The sequence below is a fragment of the Rhinopithecus roxellana genome, chromosome 16 (genome assembly GCF_007565055.1).
Source record: "Rhinopithecus roxellana isolate Shanxi Qingling chromosome 16, ASM756505v1, whole genome shotgun sequence".
NCBI classification, from domain to species: domain Eukaryota; kingdom Metazoa; phylum Chordata; class Mammalia; order Primates; family Cercopithecidae; genus Rhinopithecus; species Rhinopithecus roxellana.
The window spans coordinates 32,621,494-32,646,180 of NC_044564.1; the positions used below are offsets into that span (position 1 = coordinate 32,621,494).

Below are 24,687 nucleotides of genomic sequence, written 5' to 3' on the forward strand. Positions count from 1 at the left end.
CATGGCTCACTACAGCTTCAACCTCCTGGGTTCAAATAATCTTCCCACCTCAGCCTCCGGGGTAGCTGGGACCACAGGCACACGCCACCATACCTGGTTTAATTTTTTAAATTTTTGGTAGAGATGGTGTGATGGTTACTACTGAGTGTCAACTTGATTGGACTGAAAGATGTCAGGTATTGATGCCAAGTATTGACTGTGTCTGTGAGGGTGTTGCCAAAGGAGGTTAACATTTGAGTCAGTGGGCTGGGGAAGGCACACCCACCCTTAATCTGGTGGGAACCTTCTAATAAGCTGCCAGCGAATATAAAGCAGGCAGAAAAACATAAAACGGCGAGACTGACCTAGCCTCCCAGCCTACATCTTTCTCCATGCTGGATGCTTCCTGTCCTTGAACATCAGACTCCAGGCTCTTCAGTTTCGAGACTCAGACTGGCTCTCCTTGCTCCTCAAGCTTCCAGACAGCCTACCATGGGACCTTGTGATTGTGTAAGTTAATAATAAACTCCCCTTTATATATATATGTAGACAGATATATTTATATATAGATATATTTATATAGATATCTGTATATATTTATATAGTTATCTATATCTATCTATATAGATATATGTCTTCTATTAGTTCTGCCCCTTGTCCCTCTAGAGAACCCTGACTAATACAGGTTTTGGTACCAGGAGTGGTTCTAGAGGAACAGAATATTAAGGATGGAGTTCTTTTGTTGGTTTTGGGGTTTCTGGAGTTGGCTGCTTAATCTGATTAGACCCAAAAATGCTAAGGACTCTACTCCTAATAGTATGGAGAACACTGATAGTCCTTGGCATGAACTGTTTAGGGAATTATGCAAAATAAATGCATTTGACACTCCTGATTCACTGCTCATGAGAGGCAAGGAGTTTAGTGACTCTATATGTAATAAATTTGACCATATGTGGAGAACCAAGGAACATAATGAAGCTGGTTCGTTGCTCCTAAGTTCAGTGGACAAAATGATGAAAGAAAATGATGAACTCTTCTACCTCAGTAAAATTTCTAGGGGTCCAATGGTGTGGGGCCTGTCGAGATATTCCTTCTAAGGTGAAGGATAAGTTTCTGCATTTGGCCCTTTCTACAACCAAAAAAAGAGGCACAACACCTAGTGGACCTATTTGGATTTTGAAGGCAGCACATTCCTCATTTGGGTGTGTTACTCCAACCCATTTATTGAGTGACCTGAAAGACTGCCAGTTTTGAATGGTGTCCAGAAGAGGAAAGGCTCTGCAATAGGTCCAGGCTGCTGTGCAAGCTCCCTACCACTTGGGCCATATGACCCAGCAGATCCAATGGTGCTTCGGGTGTCAGTGGCACACAGGGATGCTGTTTGGAGCCTCTGGCAGGTCCCCATAGGTGAATCACAGCAGAGGCTTCTAGGATTTTGGAGCAAGGCCCTGCCATCTTCTGCAGGTAACTACTCTTCTTTTGAGAGACAGCTCTTGGCCTGTTACTGGGCTTTGGTGGAAACTGAATGTTTGACTATGGGTCATCAAGTCACCATGTGACCTGAACTGCTCATCATGAACGGGGTGCTTTCTGACCTATCTAGCTATAAAGTGGGTTGTACACAGCAGCATTCCATCATCAAATAGAAATGCTATATATGTGATCAGGCTCAAGCAGGTCCTGAAGGCATAAGTTACATGAGGAAGTGGCACAAATGCCCATGGTCTCCACTCACCACCCTGCCTTCTCTCCCCAGCCTGCACCAATGGCCTCATGGGGAGTTTCCTATGACCAGTTGACAGAGGAAGAGAAGACTAGGGCCTGGTTCACAGATAGTTCTGCACAATATGCAGGCACCACCTGAAAGTGGACAGCTACGGCACTACAGCCCCTTTCTAGTACATACCTGAAGGACACCAGTGAAGGGAGATCTTCCCAGTGGGCAGAAATTCGAGCAGTGCACCTGGTTGTGCACTTTGCATGGAAGAAGAAATGGCCAGATATGCGGTTATATACTGATTCATGGGCTGTAGCCAGTGGTTTGGCTGGATGGTCAGAGACTTGGAAGAAGCATGATTGGAAAACTGGTGACAATTTTTGGGAAGAGATACATGGATGGACCTCTCTGAGTAGTCAAAAACTGTGAAGATATTTGTATCCCATGTGAGTGTTCACCAACGGGTGACCTCTGCAGATGAGGATTTTAATAATCAAGCAGATACGATAACCCGTTTTGTGGACACCACTCAGCCTCTTTCCCCAGCCTCCCCTTTCATTGCCCAATGAGCCCATGAACAAAGTGGCCATGGTGGCAGGGATGTGGGCTCAGCAACATGGACTTCCACTCACCAAGGCTGACCTGGCTACAGCCACTGCTGAGTGCCCAATTTGCCAGCAGCAGAGACCAACAGTGAGCCCTCAATATGGCACCATTCCTCAGAGTGATCAGCCAGCTACCTGGTGGCAGGTTGATTATATTGGACCTCTTCTGTCATGGAAAGGGCAGAGGTTTGTCCTCATGGAACAGACACTTAACTCCGGATGTGGGTTTGCCTATCCTGCATGCAGTGCTTCTGCCAAGATTACCATCCGTGGACTCACAGAATGCCTTATCCACTGTCATGGTATTCCACACAGCATTGCCTCTGACCAAGTCACTCACTTCATGGCTAAAGAAGTGCGGCAGTGGGCTCATGCTCGTGGGATTCACTGATCATTCACAGGATGAAGGTCCCTATCATCCTGAAGCAGCTAGATTGACAGAACGGTGGAATGGCCTTTTGAAGTCACAATTACAATGCCAACTAGATGATAATACTTTGCAGGGCTGGGACAAAGTTCTCCAGAAGGCCGTATATGCTCTGCATCAGCATCCAATATATGATACTGTTTCTCCCATAGCCAGGATTCACGGGTCCAGGGACCAAGGGGTGGAAGTGGAAGTGGCACCACCCACCATCACCCCTAGTGATCCACTAGCAACATTTTTGCTTTCTGTTCCCGCAGCATTATGTTCTGCTGGCCTAGAGGTCTTTGTTCCAGAGGAAGGAACACAGCCACCAGGAGACACACAATTAAAAGTTAAGATCGCCACCTGGACACTTTGGGCTCCACCTACCTTTAAGTCAACAGGCTAAGAAGGGAGTTACAGTGTTGGCTGGGTGACCTGGACTATCAAGATGAAATCAGTCTACTACTCCATAACAGAAGTAAGGAAGAGTATGCACGAAATACAGGAGATCCATTAGGGCGTTGCTTAATATTACCATGCTCTGTGATTAAGGTCAATGGGAAACTACAACAGCCCAATCCAGTCAGGACTACAAATGGTCCAGACCCTTCAGGAATGAAGGGTTGGGTCACTCCACTAGGAAAAAAACCCACAACCTGCTGAGGTGTTTGCTGAAGGCAAAGGGAATACAGAATGGGTAGCAGAAGAAGGTAGTCATCAATACCAGCTATGACCACGTGACCAGCTGCAGAAATAAGGACTGTAACTGTCATATTTCCTCATTTTGTTGAAAACATGTTTGTGCATGTACACACTTGTACGAAGAAAATATCTTCATTTTATTTCCTTTTCCTTTATCACGTGACATAAGATTTATTGACTTCACATCAGCATTTAAGTATTGTTAACTTTATGTAATAGCATTTGGGTTGGGGATTGGTGCATTTCCGGTTGTACGAAGGACAGCTGTATTATGTTAGGTGTAATTATAACCTTATTATTGTCTTTATTTGAAGATTATGTATGATCTCAGGAGATGTGTATACACAAGTTCAAGTTGACAAGGGATGGACTTGTGATGGTTAATACTGAGTGTCAACTTGATTGGACTGAAGGATGCAAAGTATTGATCCTGGGTGTGTCTGTGAGGGTGTGGCCAAAGGAGGTTAACATTTGAGTCAGTGGGCTGGGAAAGGCAGATCCAACCTTAATCTGGTGCACCATCTAATCAGCTGCCAATGAATATAAAGCAGGCAGAAAAACATAAGAAGGTGAGACTGGCCTAGCCTCCCAGCCTATATCTTTCTCCCATGCTGAATGCTTCCTGTCCTTGAACATCAGACTCCAAGTTCTTTAGTTTTGAGACTCGGGCTGGCTTCCTAGGTCCTCAAGCTTGCAGACAGCCTATTGTGGGACCTTGTGATTGTGTAAGTCAATACAATAAACTCCCCTTTATATTTATATGTGTCCTATATATATCCTATATATTTTATGTATCCTATATATCTCGTGTGTGTGTGTGTGTATATATATATATATATCATATTAGTTCTGTCCCTTTAGAGATCCTTAATTAATACAGATGGGGTCCTACTATGGTGCCCAGGCTGCTTTCAAGTAAGCCTCCTACCACAACCTTCCAAAATGCTGGGATTATAGGCATGAGCCACTGCACCCAGCCACAACTTTGTTATGAACAATTTGTACAGCTATAGAAATGAATGACTTTTTAACTTTTTTTTTTTTTTTTGAGACAGGGTCTTACTCTGTCACCCAGGCTGGAGTGCAGTGGTGTGACCACAGTCACTGCAGGCTCAACCTCTGGGACTCAGGTGATCCTCCCATCCCAGCCTCCCAAGTAGCTGGGACTACAGGCACGTGCCACCACACTTGGCTAGTTTTTTGTATTTTTTTGTAGAGATGGGGTTTCACCATGTTGTCCAGGATGGTCTCGAATTTCTGGGCTCAAACGATCCTCTTCACTCAGCCTCTCAAAGTGCTGGGATTACAGGGATGAACCACCGTGTTTGGCCAAGTTTTTATATATTCTTATTTGGCCATAGCATGAACTTTTGTGGTATAATCCCAGTCACTTTAAAAAATATTAAAATATCAGTTTCAGAACTAAACTAAGGTAAGGAGAGCATGTTTGAATGTAATGATGTGTGAGATCTTGCAAGGAAATTGTCATTAGGCAACTGGTTGCTAATTAACCAGTGACAGAATTAACTTAGAGGCAAATTGCCTCAACACTCAAATTCACAGATTTTTCCAGTTTTCTGCTTACTCAGGTTGCTTCTTCTAGATCCCTTTTGATCTATTTTCAGCTATGGGTTTATGAGAATCAAGACTAAGCAGCCTGAATTGAAGGAGTAACAATATCACCTAACAATGATTTTGCTGCCATAGTAGCTATTTGTATACTGGCCATATGCCTAGGTAAAATGAGGCCAGATCACTCTGAGAGTTTTCTATCAGAATTGGTGGTGAACTACTGCTCACTGATAATGGTACGTGCCCATCAATGGCAGTATAATTTTGACCCAAGATATAACTTTAATGCATAAAATTTTATAATTAACTGACAATTATAACCAGAAATATAACTAGGAATATGACAGAACCTATCACTTTAATTTTGTGAGTGGAAAATAACTTAAATATGATAGTATTATATCCCTGGGAAATAAAAAAAAATTCAACTGTATACCAAAAAGCCTGAATTAATCCCACATTTCTACATAAAGACTAGACCAACAACAAGCTGACAGGATTGTAGCAGTTCTTATGTGCATACTGGAGGCAGGCAGAAGGGATGGCATTCCAAGCACGAATAGCCCTACAACAAAGTCAGCTGTCCCAAAATGCGGCAACCAAAGCATGTAAAGCCCAAAAACTTAGACAAGTAGCAACTATTTAAACATGTTGAGCTTTTAAGTGATCAAATTCTGTCCTGTCTTCCTTCAGTACCCCCACCTACACATCGACTTTACCTAACTGTCAAAAAGGGGAAGTTACCTTTGAAATGATGTAACAGCAACTGCATCTTTTGTTCATGTTCCTTTTGCTGGAGGGTCAGTCTCCGGTCACACTGCAATTTTAGATGGTCCAATGCAGATTCTAATTCACGAACCATATTATCCCGTTCCAGAACTTTCATTTTCATTTCTTCATTATATAACTGTTGTTTCCGTTCAGCTTCTCGCAAATTCACCACCTAGCAAATACATATTTTGACCTGTGAAGTGTGTCTTAGATAAGCTAATATAATAATCTACTTTTCTTAGGCTACTTAAAGATCAACTTCCTTAATCTCCATAGTGTAAATGATTCCTGCCAGGTATTGGGTCCTTAGGCAAATGCTTTGCAACATATTCACAAAACCTAACAGCCTTTTGAATTTGTTGGAATTCAGGCTAGGCACGGTGGCTCATGCCTGTACTCCCAGCACTTTAGGAGGCTGAGGTGGGAGTTTGAGACCAACCTGACCAACATGGTAAAACCCCATCTCTACTAAAAAGAAATACAAAATTAGCTGGGTGTGGTGGTGCACGCCTGTAATCCCAGCTACTTGGGAGGCTGAAGCAGGAGAATGGCTTAAACCCAGGAGGCGGAGGTTGCAGTGGGGCCAAGATCGCCTCATTGCACTCCAGACTGGGTGACAAGAGCAAAACTCCATCTCAAAAAAAAAAAAAAAAAAAAAAAAAAAAAAAGAATTTGTTGGAATTCTTTCAATGACACTTTCTATTACTTTTTTTTTTTTTTGATATGGAGTTTGCTCTATTGCCCAGGCTGGAGTGCAGTGGCGCGATCTCGGCTCACTGTAAGCTCCGCCTCCCAGGTTCACGCCATTCTCCTGTCTCAGCCTCCCAAGTAGCTGGGACTACAGGCACCCGCCACCACGCCCAGCTAATTTTTTTGTATTTTTAGTAGAGATGGGGTTTCACCGTGTTAGCCAGGATAGTCTGGATCTCCTGACCTCGTAATCCACCTGCCTCAGCCTCCCAAAGTGTTGGGATTACAGGCGTGAGCCACCGCACCCGGCCAACCCTTTCATTTTTAATGTACTGTTGCTCTAATAATCACCCTTCCATAATTTCTTAAATGTAATCTATGTGGTTTACATTTAATAATTCTGTAACTTTATTTCTCTAGTCTAAGTAGATAGTGAGAGGATAAAGATTCTTGAAACATCTAGACATTTCCAAGTTTAAACTCCAGAATGGATGTTATAAATAAGTGACAGTTTGGGTGTTTTGTTGTTGTTGTTGTTAAGATGGAGTCTCACTCTGTCACCTCAGGTTGGAGTGCAGTGGTGTAATCATGGTTCACTGCAGCTTCCAACTCCTGAGATCAAGTGGGCCTCTCATCTCAGCCTCCCACATAGCTGGGAGCACAAGTACATGCCATCATGCCTGGCTAATTTTTTTAAAAATCGTTTTCATAGAGACAGGGTCTCACTATGTTGCCCAAGCTGGTCTTGAATTCCTGGCCTCAAGTGATCCTCCTGCCTTGGTGTCCCAAAGCACTGGAATCCTCCTGCCTCAGTGTCCCAAAACCACCACACCCAGCCATGTTATGCATTTTGTCTATTGGATTCTTCCCTGATGTGAAGTAAAAATACTTCAGACAATGTCTACATCACAGAACTTGTTAATTATCTAATGACCTCTCCAGAAAAATAATCATTAATACAAGGGTTCCCAGGATCAGAAAATCCACTGACCTTAGCCAGGTTGCCTTGCTTTAAGAGTAGCACAAGGGCCAGGTGCAGTGGCTCACACCTGTAATCCCAGCACTTTGGGAGGCCGAGGCAGGAGGATCACGAGGTCAGGAGTTCGAGACCAGCCTGGCCAACATGGTGAAACCCAATCTGTACTAAAAATACAAACATTAGCCGGGCATGGTAGCACATGCCTGTAATCCTAGCTACTCAGGAGGCTGAGGCAGGAGAACTGCTTGAACCCAGAGGGCGGAGGTTGCAGTGAGCCGAGATCACACCAGCCTGGACAACAGAGTGAGACTCTGTCTCAGGGGAAAAAAAAAAGAGCAACATAAAGAGTTATCTATATCAAAGGACTCCACCATCTTTCTACCCTCCAAACATGCAACAATAGGATGCACTCTCATCAATAACAGTAACAGTAGCTTACTACTGATGATGATTATCCAAGAGGAGGCTGTGCATAACATTTTTCATTTTTCTTCCTTATTTTACAGAATTATAATTTTAATTTTTTTGAGACAGGCTGTTGCTCTGTTGCCCCAGGCTGAAGTGCAGTAATGATCATAGCTCACTACAAACTCAAATTCCTGGGCTCGTGTGATCCTCCTGCCTCAGCCTCCCAACTATCTAGAACTACAGGTGTATGCTACCACACCCGGCTAATTCTGGTATTTTTTGTAGAGACAGGCTCTCAAATTCTGGGCTCAAATGATTCTCTTGACTCAACCTCCCAAGGTACTGGAATTACAGGCATGAGCCACTGCGCCCAGCCTTAGGACTTAATTTTAATATATCAGTGTTTCATTTTTCATTAATTGTCAGATATTCCCATAAATGGAATGTATTTTTCAGAGAAAAGAGTTATCTCATTGTTTAACACTTCATAATATATATCTTAAGTGGAAAAGACATTAGAGAAAAGATGGATATAGTTCTCAATGCTATGAAACATCTCTGGATCAGAAAATGATTTAATCTGTAAAAAATACAACATTTTAATTGATTTAGGCACATTCAGGTTAATAAAATCTATTATTATCTTTGCCACTGATACACCATTTCATCTTCATTTCAACTAATACATTACGAGAAAGTACAGATTCCTCTACCCTACAGCAATGAAGGAAAGGGAATCAAAACTTGGAGGGCCCTTGATTTTTCATGAGTGCCAAGTAGCAACATCCAAATCTAGAAAACATCCAAGAAATAATGAGCAAGGAATATAACTTAAATTCTTTGGTTTTAAAAACTTTCAAAAAGGACTTCTTTTGAAAGGCCCTCCAACTTGAAGAACCTCACAAAGTTAGGACTACATATTTGGATAATCACAAAGCTTTCAGATGACAACATTTAGTTCTATAAAAAGAAATCATGCTTAAATTTGTAGTTACACCATCAAATCTTTGAGTCTTTCAATTTCTTTAAAAATTCAAAATAAATGTAAGATGTAAGCATCTTGACCCATCTTTATAAGAAAAATATTCTGACCCTCAAAAACAAACCTTATTGAAATATCTGAAAAGAATAGCTCTAATCTCAACAGGACTCAGGCAAGCTATTTGTTCCAAGATATTTGCTTCACTACGAGAGAGGTTATGGAATGATGCTCTAAGTGAGTTCCGGCGACGCTGGATACTTTCATTCTTATATTCAATTGCAGCTTCCAAAGCTTCAATCCCTTCTTCAAGTTGGAAAAGAACATGTTCTTCCTAGATATAACAGAAATCACTCGTTTTAAATGAAATAGTATGACTTTGTCATATACTCAGATCCTACCAAACTATTTGAGTCTAATGGACATTACCACTCTTTTACTAGATTTTAAGAAAATGTTTTTTGAGTGCTTGCTATACCACATAATGCAGTGTATGTATACATGTGTGTATACACACACACACACAACATACTAACATAATCATTAAGCCCTCACAATAAACCTGATGGAATGAAATGGAAAAGACAGAAGTTTAGGTGAGTTCTGAAATGTTACAAGGTCAGACAACAAATGCTGATCATCTAATCCAAGGAATATACTTGAACAGAGCCTAAGCCCACAGGATTAGCAGTATTGTCATGTATCTCCTCCATAACCCCTAAAGTGCGTATTATGTGTCAATATTTCCACTAGTAAGATCCAGAGATTTACTGTTGTCGCTTCAATGATCTATCAAAACAATATACTGCCTAGAGGGAATAACTTACTCTAAATATTTAGAATAAGTTATTAAGAACTAGTAATTTAAAAAAAGCACAATATGGCATTAAAAAGTAGTGAGGATTTAAGTATCTGACATATTTCATAAGATTCCTATGAAATGTTATTAGAAGGAAAATGTAGGCGTTAAAAATAGGGCAGCGTGGCCGGGCGCGGTGGCTCAAGCCTGTAATCCCAGCACTTTGGGAGGCCGAGATGGGGGGATCACGAGGTCAGGAGATCGAGACCATCCTGGCTAATACAGTGAAACCCCGTTTCTACTAAAACTACAAAAAACTAGCCGGGCGTGGCGGTGGGCACCTGTAGTCCCAGCTACTTGGGAGGCTGAGGCAGGAGACTGGCGTAAACCCAGGGGGCGGAGCTTGCAGTGAGCTGAGATCCAGCCACTGCACTCCAGCCTGGGCGACAGAGTGAGACTCCGTCTCAAAAAAAAAAAAAAAAAAAAAAAAAAAAAATAGGGCAGCGTAGTATTTTTTCACATACTAGAGAAGATTGATGAATCCCTGTCGGAAAACCTACAAGTTTTTTCTTTTCTTTTTTTTTTTTGGACACAGGGTCTCACTATGTTGCCCAGGCTGAACTCAAACTCTTGGGCTCAAGCGAACCTCCTCCCTTGCCCTCCTGAGTAGCTGGGACTACAGGCACACACCACCATGCCCAGCTCTTCCAGTGCTTTGAACTATCCAAATGCATGTTATGTTGGTGATACAAAGCTCTGGCAAGGAATTACCTCAGATAGGTGAGACTTGGATATATGTTTCCATATACCTATACCTATTGTGGAGGCCACCTCAATAAGTTCCTGTGGCAGACTGTCTTGTCCATCTGCATACCCTTATTGCCCAGCACAGTACCTATCATATAGTTTGAACTCAGTATCTGTTGACTTAAGAAAGAGAAGAAAAAAATTTTTCATGTGTCCTTGGTTACAGGACCCATGTTATTTATCTCCACTCCTCCCCCTAACACCCCAAAGGAAAATAATGTGAATATTTCTTTCTTTTTTTTTTTCTTTCTGAGACAGGGTCGTGGTGGGATCTCAGCTCACTGCAACCTCCACCTCTTGGGTTTAAGGATTTAAGCAATTCTCCTGCCTCAGCCTCCCAAGTAGCTGGGATTATAGGTGCATGCCATCACAACTAGCTAATTTTTGTATTTTCAGTTGAGAAGGGGTTTCACCACGTTGGCCAGGCTGGTCTTGGAACTCCTGACTTCAGGTGATCTTCCTGCCTCAGCCTCCCAACGTGATGGGATTATAGGCATGAGCCACCATGCCTGGCCAATAGTGTGAATATTTCTGATCTACCTAAAGAAAAATGCTCATCAGCCATTCTATTTCTCTGTGCAATCACTAACCATATGGAATTTGACAGTTTGATAATTGCGTCATAAGGAATAAAATAATATTCACCTTTTCAAGAAAAAAAAACCCTTAAATACTAAAATGTACTTAGGTGAACAAGTAAGAGGAGCCACAAACAAAAGTGAATTATCCAAAATAGAGCAAGTCCTTATCATCAATAGGTTCTTGGAAACTGTGACTTTAAGAGAAACAATATATAACGCAACAATTTTTTTCCCTATTAACTTCATAACAAAAGCAACTATGTTGAAGAAAAACAATGTAATTTGAGGACCTGATGTACATGATGTCTCTTAAAATCACAATTTCCAAGAACCTATCCACAATGTTCAGTGAGGACTTTACTTGACTTTTGAATTCATACTGTGACTATATTTTATCAGAAACAAATGTGAAGAGTTTGCCTTTAAACGTGGCTGAGAACAATTTCATATAAATTCAGTTTCTATGGTTTTGGATCTAAGTTAAGGAAGTAGTGAGATAATATAAGGTAGTATGAATATAGAAACCCAAGGACAGCCTGCTCCAGTGAGGCTGCAGCATATCAATGTTTGTAGTTCCCTCTAACTCAGCAATAGGTGTAGGTTGACAAGATATGTGGCAATGGGAAACTATCCTGGGATGAAAAATTTGTCACAATACAAACCACAGGTTATCAAGAGTTGACTGTTTTATGATAGAGCACTGCTTTTCAACTTTAATGTGTACCGAGGAGCTCGCTAGAATTCAGAATCTGATCCAGCAAGTCCAACTGGGGCCTGAGGATCTGCATTTCTAACAAGATCCCAAGTGATGCTGTTGCTGCTGGTCCAGAGACCAAGTAAAATGAAACAAAAAACTAATGATAACTTTTAAGCAAGCACTGCATAGATTTCTCTATAAATTACATGTTCTCAGCAGGGTGTGGTGGCTCATGCCTGTAAACCCAGAACTTTGGGAGGCTGAGGCGGGTGGATCACTTGAGGTCAGGAGTTCGAGACCAGCCTGACCAACATAGTGAAACCTCGTCTCTACTAAAAATACAAAAATTAGGCTGGGCGCGGTGGCTCACGCCTGTAATCCCAGCACTTTGGGAGGCCGAGGTGGGCGGATCACGAGGTCAGGAGATCAAGACCATCTTGGTCAACGTGGTGAAACCCCATCTCTACTAAAATACAAAAAGTTAGCCAGGCGTGATGGCACATGCCTATAATCCCAGCTACTTGGGAGATTGCAACAGGGGAATTGCTTGAACCAGGGAGGTGGAGGTTGCAGTGAGCTGAGATCATGCCACTGCACTCCAGCCTGGTGACAGAGCAAGACTCTGTCTCAAAAAAAAAAAAAAAAAAATTAGCTGGGCATGGTGGCGCATGTCTGTAATCCCAGCTACTCGGTAGGCTGAGACAGGAGAATTGCTTGAACCCAGGAGGCAGAGGCAGTGAGCCGAGATCGCACCACTACACTTCAGCCTGAGCGACAGAGTGAGACTCCATTTCCAAAAACAAATTGTATGTTCTCACAAAATGCAAAATTGAAAGTTTAAAAGATTAAATAAAGATAATAGTTCTTATATTTTCCTCCCTACTTACTAAGCAACTACTCTGTATTATTAGAAACCTAAGGTTCAAGTATTCTTTAATTTTAGTTTCTGAATTTTACCAAAAAAAAAAAAAGAGCGGTGTGACTTGTCTGTAGTAAATTGTTGGGTAATCTTCTATTAGTGTAATGATCTAAAATCTATCAATTTCCATAAAGTAATAAAATTAGGAAAAATATTTTAATTTACTGTGGAAAGAGAAAATAATCCTAAACAAGTTTAAAGACATTAAGATAGCAAACCATTCCAACCAGATTTTATTGATACCTTGTGTCACATCAGAATCTCATGCTCTTGATCATCTGCTAGTGACAGATCTATTTGGGAATATTAACCTTGGCTTTAAAATCGTGGTAAAAGCAGAGCCTCACTTGAGAGCTACACTAAGAAGAACCAACCATGTGGAAGAAAGGTAGCCGGGCGCGGTGGCTCAAGCCTGTAATCCCAGCACTTTGGGAGGCCGAGACGGGCGGATCACGAGGTCAGGAGATCGAGACCATCCTGGCTAACATGGTGAAACCCCGTCTCTACTAAAAATACAAAAAAAAAACTAGCCGGGCGACCTGGCGGGCGCCTGTAGTCCCAGCTACTCGGGAGGCTGAGGCAGGAGAATGGCGTGAACCCGGGAGGCGGAGCTTGCAGTGAGCTGAGATCCGGCCACTGCACTCCAGCCTGGGCGACAGAGCGAGACTCCGTCTCAAAAAAAAAAAAAAAAAAAAAAAAAAAAAGAAAGGTACATAGAAGCTCATGTGACTAAGTAGAACTCTACCAGTTGTAGGAGGCTCATCCTTCCCTCAAACCCCAGTCCAGAATAGCTGCAAAATAGGTATCATGCACCGTACTATATTTTCACCACAAATCTGTAAATGCTTTTTGTTACAGGATCCCACATGAAATAGAAACCTAAATGTTTCTTGATATTAATGGAACTCTACCCTACTGCAAACATAATTTGTTAATTCTCATCTCTGTGCCTTATTCAAAGACGTTCTATCTAAAACGGCCTTCTTTCTTATATCTGCCACTGCATATCATGTTTTTCATAATCTAGCTCAAGATTCTGATCTACTGAGGCTGCCTTGATGAATCTTCCCCCAAATGATCACTTCATTGCTTTGAATAAATAATGTAAGAGGTATAGCTGTAAATACATTATCCACAACTTGATTTTCAATGTCCTTCAGAGTTTAGAGTTTTCTATATTTTTATCTGTTTTCCCAAATAGAATATTAATTTCTCAATGGAAACATAATACTTTTTTTTTTTTTTTTTTTTTTTTTTTTGCTGCCTCTATAGAGCTTAGTTATAGTCACAGGCAGGCAGAATTCCTTAAATATTTGAATTCTGCTGTATCTTAGGCTCTCATGTCTTCAAATCTATAAGCCTTGGACTCCAATTTAACAACTTGGGAGGACAACCTGGCTCTCTGTTCCTCTGCACATTTACCCAGCTTAAATTATAAAACAGGGCAAACTCAATAAAATACTGGCAAACCGGATTCAGCAGCACATCAAAAAGCTTATCCACCATGATCAAGTGGGCTTCATCCCTGGGATGCAAGGCTGGTTCAACATTCGCAAATCAATAAACGTAATCCAGCATATAAACAGAACCAAAGACAAGAACCACATGATTATCTCAATAGATGCAGAAAAGGCTTTTGACAAAATTCAACAGCCCTTCATGCTAAAAACGCTCAAGAACTTCGGTATTGATGGAACGTACCTCAAAATAATAAGAGCTATTTATGACAAACCCACAGCTAATATCATACTGAATGGGCAAAAACTGGAAAAATTCCCTTTGAAAACTGGCACAAGACAGGGATGCCCTCTCTCACCACTCCTATTCAACATAGTCTTGGAAGTTCTGGCTAGGGCAATCAGGGCAAGAGAAAGAAATAAAGGGTATTCAGTTAGGAAAAGAAGAAGTTAAATTGTCCCTGTTTGCAGATGACATGATTGTATATTTAGAAAACCCCATCGTCTCAGCTCAAAATCTCCTTAAGCTGATAAGCAACTTCAGCAAAGTCTCAGGATACAAAATTAATGTGCAAAAATCACAAGCATTCTTATACACCAGTAACAGACAAGCAGAGAGCCAAATCAGGAATGAACTTCCATTCACAATTGCTTCAAAGAGAATAAAATACCTAGGAATCCAACTTACAAGGGATGTAAAGGACCTCTTCAAGGAGAACTACAAACCACTGCTCAGTGAAATAAAAGAGGACACAAACAAATGGAAGAACATACCATGCTCATGGATAGGAAGAATCAATATCGTGAAAATGGCCATACTGCCCAAGGTTATTTATAGATTCAATGCCATCCCCATCAAGCTACCAATGAGTTTCTTCACAGAATTGGAAAAAACTGCTTTAAAGTTCATATGGAACCAAAAAAGAGCCCGCATTGCCAAGACAATCCTAAGTCAAAAGGACAAAGCTGGAGGCGTCACGCTACCTGACTTCAAACTATACTACAAGGCTACAGTAACCAAAACAGCATGGTACTGGTACCAAAACAGAGATATAGACCAATGGAACAGAACAGAGTCCTCAGAAATAATACCACACATCTACAGCCATCTGATCTTTGACAAACCTGAGAGAAACAAGAAATGGGGAAAGGATTCCCTATTTAATAAATGGTGCTGGGAAAATTGGCTAGCCATAAGTAGAAAGCTGAAACTGGATCCTTTCCTTACTCCTTATACGAAGATTAATTCAAGATGGATTAGAGACTTAAATGTTAGACCTAGTACCATAAAAACCCTAGAAGAAAATCGAGGTAGTACCATTCAGGACATAGGCATGGGCAAGGACTTCATGTCTAAAACACCAAAAGCAATGGCAGCAAAAGCCAAAATTGACAAATGGGATCTAATTAAACTAAAGAGCTTCTGCACAGCAAAAGAAACTACCATCAGAGTGAACAGGCAACCTACAGAATGGGAGAACATTTTTGCAATCTACTCATCTGACAAAGGGCTAATATCCAGAATCTACAAAGAACTCAAACAAATATACAAGAAAAAAACAACCCCATCAAAAAGTGGGCAAAGGATATGAACAGACATTTCTCAAAAGAAGACATTCATACAGCCAACAGACACATGAAAAAATGCTCATCATCACTCACCATCAGAGAAATGCAAATCAAAACCACAATGAGATACCATCTCACACCAGTTAGAATGGCAATCATTAAAAAATCAGGAAACAACAGGTGTTGGATAGGATATGGAGAAATAGGAACACTTTTACACTGTTGGTGGGATTGTAAACTAGTTCAACCATTATGGAAAACAGTATGGCAATTCCTCAAGGATCTAGAACTAGATGTACCATATGACCCAGCCATCCCACTACTGGGTATATACCCAAAGGATTATAAATTATTCTACTACAAAGACACATGCACACGTATGTTTATTGCGGCACTATTCACAATAGCAAAGACTTGGAATCAACCCAAATGTCCATCTGTGACAGACTGGATTAAGAAAATGTGGCACATATACACCATGGAATACTATGTAGCCATAAAAAAGGATGAGGTTGCGTCCTTTGTAGGGACATGGATGCAGCTGGAAGCCATCATTCTTAGCAAACTATCACGAGAAGAGAAAACCAAACACCGCATGTTCTCACTCATAGGTGGGAACTGAACAATGACATCACTTGGACTCGGGAAGGGGAACATCACACACTGGGGCCTATCGTGGGGAGGGGGGAGGGGGGAGGGATTGCATTGGGGAGTTATACATGATATAAATGATGAATTGATGGGTGCTGACAAGTTGATGGGTGCAGCACACCACCATGGCACAAGTATACATATGTAACAAACCTGCACGTTATACACATGTACCCTAGAACTTAAAGTATAATAAAAATAAATAAATAAATAAATAAATAAAACAGGGCAATAGAGGTCTATAATGTTCCTTTCAACTGCCACTTAGCCCCCAGTCAAGGATTGATTTGTAAATCAATCCTTTCATCAATTCTCAATGAGCAACAATCTAACGATCTTTGCTCCTGTTTCTTAACTAGCCCCCTTAACTTCCTGTCACTTGCTCCAAACTAAAACACTACAAGATTCACCAATGTGTGTGATTCTCAGCTATTCACCTTCTCTGAGCAACTTTCCCTTGCTTTGGTAATAATAAGACACCAACAATAAATATCTGTGGAGGCAGTTCCGATTCAAAAATTCATCTTTCTCTGATGAAGTAAGGGACAGGCACCACTGCCAACTGACTGAAAATTTTGAAAAAAGACAAAGTCTGGGGCAATTTGACAGCCTGTAAATGAATCATCTTCTACATAGTTTTAAAAAACTATAACTAAAACTATAGTTTTAAAAAACTAACTGTAACTAAAAGGTCTTTTACTGGGATTGGAATTTTATGCATCTATTTGGCTGGACATAGTATGGACACTGGGCCTTCTCGACCAAGGTTTCATGGAAAGAATTAACCCCTAATTCCTTAGGCATCTGTTGTATGTAATAAATTACCTAGTATCGTTCAAGAAATATGTATAGAGAAAAGTCAGGTGCCCTCCAGAAGAGTCCCTCAAATCATTTTCCATGTTCTGTGATTTCAGACGAGAAACCCCAGCTGAGGAGGCAAATATACTCAAGGAAAGTAATAGTTTCCAAATGCCTGGCAGTGCCAGGAAGGGGCCATGTCCATGGACCACTATGTAAGGATATCTCAGTCTCTAGTCAAGCATGGTTTATGGTGCCAAATAAGTGCCAGGTGAATTCACTACATCTGACAAAATCTCAAAACCAAGTTTAACGGATAACATGATTATGTGAAAAAGACTGAGGAAATCACTCAAGTGATCCATCATACAGCACCTCCAGTTCCAAAGAATACTGACTTACTTCAGGTGATAACACTCTACCATTTTTAAGTTTTTCATCCACACTGTTTCTTCGTTTCTGGAGCTGATCCTTTTCTTTCTGGAGGACTTCAACTTGTTCTGAAATCTTTATTTTCTCCTCAGCTGTGCTGGTCTGGAGCTGCACATTCTTTTCAGACAACTCTTGTTCCAATAAGTTCAGGCGAGTTGATATTTTCAAACTATCTGTGTTTAAGGCCTAAAAGATACAACCCACCAGACACCAAAAACAGTTACTAGAAATCTAGACTGCATAAAAATTAGGAAAAACAGAGAAAATTGCTAAATGAATACATTTTTAGTTTTTACATTATTGAGGGAGGGGGTATTCATTTTCTATTTTTGTTTTTGAGATGGAGTTTTGCTCTTGTTCCCCAGGCTAGAGTGCAATGGTGCGACCTCAGCTGACTGCAATCTCCGCTTCCCAGGTTCAAGCGATTCTCCTGCTTCAGCCTCCCGAGTTGCTGGGATTACAGGCGCTTGCCACCTCGCACAGTTAATTTTTTGTATTTTTAGTAGAGACAGGGTTTTACCATGTTGGCCAGGCTGGTCTCGAACTCCTGACCTCAGGTGATCCACCTGCCTCAGCCCCCAGTTCTGAGATTACAGACGTGAGACACCGCGCCCAGCCGGGGTGTTCATTTTCTAAAATCTTAAGTTGAATGCCTTTTTTAAAAAAACATTTATTTAAACTCTGAGTTTACTACCAAGAATTGCCTTGACTAGGTTTTCAGAGGTAGTATTTTTCTTTTTTCTTATTTTCTAAATTGAACTTTTCTTTCTTGGCTTACATTCTACATTGTAGAATTATGTTACAATTTACTAGGGGTTGAGATTTGGTATGTTTAAACATATGATTGGTTGGCTTAAACATATAATTTGTTTTTACTCTTAATTTATTCTGATCAGAAAATATGGCCAGATTTATGGAGATGCTCATTATGGTCAAATTTCAGGTAATTTGTAAAATATTTTTCACAGTAATTATCTGTATATACTACCATAAGGTTTATTATATAGACACATACTATCATAAGGTTTATAATTTTAAAAAGGCATTCCCCTCCCCCAAGCTTTTAATTGAATCCTACTCTCAGACAGCCACCTTCAACCTTTTCAGTTGGTTCTTCTGGTGTTTATGTCTATGTTTCTGAATGACATTATCAATTTTAGACATTGTCTATTGACTGTGTATTATGGGAGATAAGGATTTAGCACTCTTATAGCTACTGTACTTCCCAATCTCCTCCATTCTCCCAATATAAGTTACATTACAGTTTTTAGTTAAATCAATATTCATTTTCCTTATAACTTTGTTATTCATAGGTGAACTATCTAGTGTGAAATGATCATGCTTCTACTTTGATACAACTTTTTATTGCACCTTATAGCTAATTCTTCTCCAACAGAACTATAAAATTCCTCAACACTTTTTCATCTGATCAAACTTATCAGGAAATCTTTTCAATCTATTCTTTTCTGGAAACATTTTGCCTGGAGCGTCCATCCTGCTCCACACTGGACCAGTTGTCCTGGGTCTTCCCTTTGTTATTTCCTGAGAATTTCCATGTTGCAGCACATTTTCAGAATCCCGAGTCTTCTTTTTTTATAGTTTGTGCCATTATTTTTGTGGAGCACATTCTCTAGTAGTTTTCTTGGACAGGCTTAATGGGAGATTTTTGTTTTTGTTTTTTTACCTGAAAATGCTGCTTATAGCTTCACATTTGATTGAGAGTTTGGCTAAGAAGAAAATTATTTATTAGACTTAATTTTCCTCATGAGTTTAAAGATTGCTTCAGATCTTAAACTTGTCATGAGGAAAGCTGAGAAGTCCAATGCCATTCTGATTGTTGCAATTTACAAGTAGTCTTTTTTGTCTAGATGCTTTCAGGACCTTCTTTTTTCCTCAGTGTATCCAAACCTTCACAATGCTATGTTTTGGGTACTCATTTTGCTGAGCCCTTGATGGGCTATTTCAGTCTAGAGTCTCACATTACTGGTGTTGAGGAAAAAAAATTTTTTTTTTTTTGAGACGGAGTCTCGCTCTGTCACCCAGGCTGGAGTGCAGTGGCGTGATCTCAGCTCACTGCAAGCTCTGCCTCCCGGATTCACGCCATTCTCCTGCCTCAGCCTCCTGAGTAGCTGGGACTACAGGCACCTGCCACCACGCCTGGCTAATTTTTTTGTATTTTTAGTAGAGACAGGGTTTCACCGTGTTACCCAGGATGGTCTCCATCTCCTGACCTCGTGATCTGCCCACCTCGGCCTCCCAAAGTGCTGGGATTACAGGTGTGAACCACCGCGCCTGGCCAATAAAATTTTTTACATGGTGTCTTTGATCATCTCTTCTGTTTTCTCTGTTGTATCTTTCTGGAATTCCCATTACTTGGATCTTGGGCTTCCTGGATTTATCTGCCAATTAAATTTTTTTCTCTCCTACTTTCTATTATATTTTTACTTACTTTTGGGGGTATTTCCTCAACTTTATCCTCTGACCCTTTTTTTTGAGATGGAGTTTTGCTCTTGTCGCCCAGACTGGAGTGCAATGGCACGGTCTTGGCTCACTACAACCTCTGCCTCTAAGGTTCAAGCGATTCTTCTGCCTCACCTCCCAAGTACCTGGGATTACAGGTGCCCACAACCATGCCTGGCTAATGTTTGTATTTTTAGAAGATACGGGGTTTCACCATGTTGGTCAGGCTGGTGTCGAACTCCTGACCTCCAGTGATCCACCCACCTTAGCCTCCCAAAGTGCTGGGATTACAGGCATGAGTCACCGCGCCCTGCCTATCCTCCAACCCTTTTAATTTCCAAGAGTTCATGTTTTTAATAACTTGTAGTTCTTTATAGTCTTCTTTTACCACACTGAGAATATTAAGATTTCTGTGAAGTTTTTTCCGCTTCTTGCTCTATCTCTAATGTCTGTGAGTTTATTTTTTCCTTTTGTTTTGTTTTCTGTCTTTAATAGTGGCATTCCTGAAATGTCCATCATATTTCAGAGTCAGGTATCAAAAAGCTGCTAAGATTTGTGGTGATAGGATACATGTGGGCCACTTAGTTGGCGGCTTCCAAATTTAAGTGTTTTTATATCTTTTTAGATGTTTCAGAAAATATGCTAATCTCCTGCTAGGAAGAATAAATCTGGGCCAGCATTCTTGGATCCAAGGAGAGATTAGGAAACAGATGTTTCACAATTCATATGCAGACTTGCACTCATTCCCTATTTGGAGATTTTTGACTTATCACAACCTTTGCAGTGCCTGGTTCAATCTTCGGAAAATAAATCGGTCCCAGAGTGAGAAAAAATAGTTTCATGACTATGCCCTGTTTTCATCTTTATGCTACTCCTGCCTTCTGAAAATCTTGGTCCCTTCATTTCTTAATCTTTTTGATGTTCTATGTGAATTTTATCTCTCTAAAGCTGTTATTTTTTTAAAAGGAAAACATCTAAAGCATTCCTAAAATGCCCATCACATTTCAGTCAGATATTAAAAAGCTGATAAGATGTATGGTGGGCCGGGCGCGGTGGCTCAAGCCTGTAATCCCAGCACTTTGGGAGGCCGAGGCGGGCGGATCACAAGGTCAGGAGATCGAGACTATCCTGGCTAACACGGTGAAACCCCGTCTCTACTAAAAAAAAAAAAATACAAAAAACTAGCCGGGCAAGGTGGCGGGCGCCTGTAGTCCCAGCTACTCGGGAGGCTGAGGCAGGAGAATGGTGTGAACCCGGGAGGCGGAGCTTGCAGTGAGCTGAGATCTGGCCAGTGCACTCCAGCTTGGGTGACAGAGCGAGACTCCGTCTCAAAAAAAAAAAAAAAAGATGTATGGTGGCATATATGTAGGATCTTGGCCTGGCTCTCATTTGTGTCCCTCTAGGTACTTGGACCGCAGCATCTTCTGTTCTGCTAAGTTAATAAGCTCTCATCTATTTGCTTTCCATCTTTTCTTTTTTTGGTAATCTTTTGTCCTCTGTTATCTCCTCTACTGTCTTTTCCTTTTTATGGCTTTTCAAAAAACGTAATAGCTTTAATGAGATATAATCTACATACCATACAATTCACCAATTTAAAGTATATAATTCAAATAACGTAATAGCTTTAATGAGATATAATCTACATACCATACAACTCACCAATTTAAAGTGTATAATTCAAATCTGGGCATGGTGGCTCACGCCTGTAATCCCAGCACTTTGGGAGGCCAAGATGGGCTGATCACAAGGTCAGGAGTTTGAGACCAACCTGACCAACATGGTGAAACCCCTCTCTACTAAAAATACAAAAATTAGCTGGGCGTGGTGGCACGCACCTGTAATCCCAGCTACTTGGGAGGCTGAGGCAGAATCTCTTGAACCGGGAGGCAGAGGTTGCGGTGAGCAGAGATCGCGCCACTGCAGTCTAGCCTGGGCGACAGAGCGAGACTCCATCTCAAAAAATAAAAAATAACAATAAAGTATATAATTCAATGGTTTTTCGTATATTCACAGTTATATAACCATCACCACAATCAATTTTACATTTTCATCACCCCCCCAAAAAAAGAAACCCCACACCTATTAGTAGGCATTCTATTTCCTCCCCAATCCCCCACCAACCCTAGGTAACCACTATTCTACTTTTTTGTCTCTGGACAGAAATGGAATTGCCTATTCTAGAGACTTGATATAAATGGTATTATACAAAGGTGGTCTTTTGTGACTAGTTTCTTTCACTTAACATAGGTTTTCAAGGTTCATCCATGTTGCAGCATATATCAGTACTTCATTCCCTTCTATTGTCAAATAATATGCTATTGTATGGATAATCAGTTTATCCATTCATCACTTAATGAACATTTGTGTTGTTTTCAGTTTTTAGCTATTATGAATAATGTTACTATAAATGTTCATGTTCAAGTTTTTGTGTGGAAACATGCTTTCATTTCTCATGGAGACATACATACAGAAATAGATCTATCTATCCATCCATCCCTAGGAGTGAGATTACTGGGTCACATAGTATCTCTAAGTTTAGCCTTCTGAGGAACTACAAGATGGTTATCCAAAGCAATTGCACCATTTTCCAATTTCACAGCAGTGTATGAAGGTCCCAATTTCTCCACCTCCTTCCCCACATTTCTTATTATCTGTTTTTCTGATTATGGTCATCCTAGTGGGGAGTGTAGAGTGGTTTACAACCAGAATCAAATAGTGTATTAAACAGAATACCTGACTAGATCTCAATTTCTTATTTTCCAGGTGACTCTTCTCCTGTAACAGAGCCTCCTTCTTAGAAACTATGGCCTCCCGTTTCTTTAAGTCTTCTTCCAGCTCCTCTAATTCTTGGCGTTGGTTCAGAACTTTCTCTACTTCTTCATCTAACCATTTCTTTTGCTCATCCAATTTCTACATTAAAATTCAAAAAAAAAGTTACTTGTTTTTCCTTCTGCCATAAAAATTACATGGTAATGATATAATTTCAGATTGACTGAAATCTCTTAAATGAACATTTAAAAACTATCACTCAGAGTAACTCAGGTTCCCATCTGAAATCCTAAAGACATCAGTGGTTCTAGTCAAGATGTAACTATGTTGTTTTATAAAGAATTAAAATTTACTCCCCAGATATGTTAAACAGTTTAGGATTTTTTAGCCTGACAAATAAGGGACTGATAATTTTCTATGCCTATATTAAGAACATGCTGGAGTCTTTTTTTTTTTGAGACAGAGTCTCGCTCTGTCGCCCAGGCTGGAGTACAGTGGCCGGATCTCAGCTCACTGCAAGCTCTGCCTCCCGGGTTCACGCCATGCTCCTGCCTCAGCCTCCCGAGTAGCTGGGACTACAGGCGCCGCCACCTCGCCCGGCTAGTTTTTTGTATTTTTTTAGTAGAGACGGGGTTTCACCATGTTAGCCAGGGTGGTCTCGATCTCCTGACCTCGTGATCCGCCCGTCTCGGCCTCCCAAAGTGCTGGGATTACAGGCTTGAGCCACCGCGCCTGGCCTGGAGTCTTTTACTCTGTTGTAGTGGTGCATAGTTCCATCACAGCACTTACACTGGTGGTTGCTCTACTTATCTATCTCCCCACCTTGAGCTCCTTGATTGACTGCAGGGGCTGTAGTTTTTAACTGTCTATCCACATGGCTGGTATATTGCCTGGGCCACAGTAGGCATTCAGTAAAATGTTAAATGAATGAGTGAATCAATGCCTGATTCAGTCAATCAATGAAGTGAATAAATGAATATACACAGTGGAAGATACAGATGATGGAGTTTGGAAGGAAACCCAATTTGCATTGTAGCTTGTCAACCTCAAATAATTATTTTTTTTAAAAAAGAAAAAACAAAAATAAAAAATTGCTGAAAAGATCTCCAAAACAAACATCTGAGTACTCTCTTGAATTAAGGATACCCAGAAACAAATACAAACATAAATATAGATGGAATATGACTGTTTAAAAGGAACTCTACCAAGTGGACATGGTAATGAAGCACTGCCACCAAAACAACAAATAAATAGGAAAAGAAATCAATATAGTATTATTTCCTAGTCCTTCATGAACCTTCTAGAAAGGGTTTCTAGAAATCTATAATACAATGAGACAGTGAATATATATAAGAAAAAGACAGCAAAATGGCCAAGGCAAAGAAGATGCACAGCTATTGAGTCTTCCAATAATACCAAGATATTAATAGTATGATCTTATAAGCACTATCATGTCCAGATAACACTGGAGCCTAAAATATTATAGTAGCTCTACAATTATTGGGAACAGAAAGAGCAACTATAAAAATGTTAGTTTTGTCATATCCTTAAATACTCCAGTAGGAGATCCTAGGAAGTCTAGCAAGTAACTTAAATATATTCTACAAACATTCTTAAACTGTGAGTGAGGTTTGAAAGATGAATAAGAGATTCTTTTTAAGCTCCACTTAAAAGTAAAAAAACTAAAAAATTACAACTGGTGATGACATTTCTGGGTGGAATGGGTGTGTGTAGGAATGCACCCATGTCACTATTAAATGTCACCAATAAAATGTAATATAAAATTTATGAAGAGAGAATAAATTTAAAGTAAGATAGAGATAATTGCATTCTGGGTATTTTAAATACAGTATTTTTTTCTTACAGAAAATTTAAAATTTCAATTTCTTTGAACTTCAAAATTAGTTTGTGGATTATGACTTTCTTTTTAAAAGATG

General features: G+C 40.4%; 1 protein-coding gene across 2 annotated transcripts in view; it reads right to left on the minus strand.

Annotated features, from left to right (window-relative positions):
• Positions 1-24,687, minus strand: part of KIF27 (kinesin family member 27) — a 100,461-nt gene that overhangs the window by 10,096 nt on the left and 65,678 nt on the right. For both annotated transcript variants that reach the window (XM_010384021.2, XM_010384020.2), the window contains 4 exons: positions 22,715-22,891; positions 17,492-17,707; positions 8,939-9,145; positions 5,729-5,927 (listed from right to left, as the gene is read on the minus strand). In XM_010384021.2, coding sequence (XP_010382323.2) covers positions 5,729-5,927; positions 8,939-9,145; positions 17,492-17,707; positions 22,715-22,891 — 799 coding nt within the window. The remainder of the gene's footprint in view (positions 1-5,728; positions 5,928-8,938; positions 9,146-17,491; positions 17,708-22,714; positions 22,892-24,687) is intronic.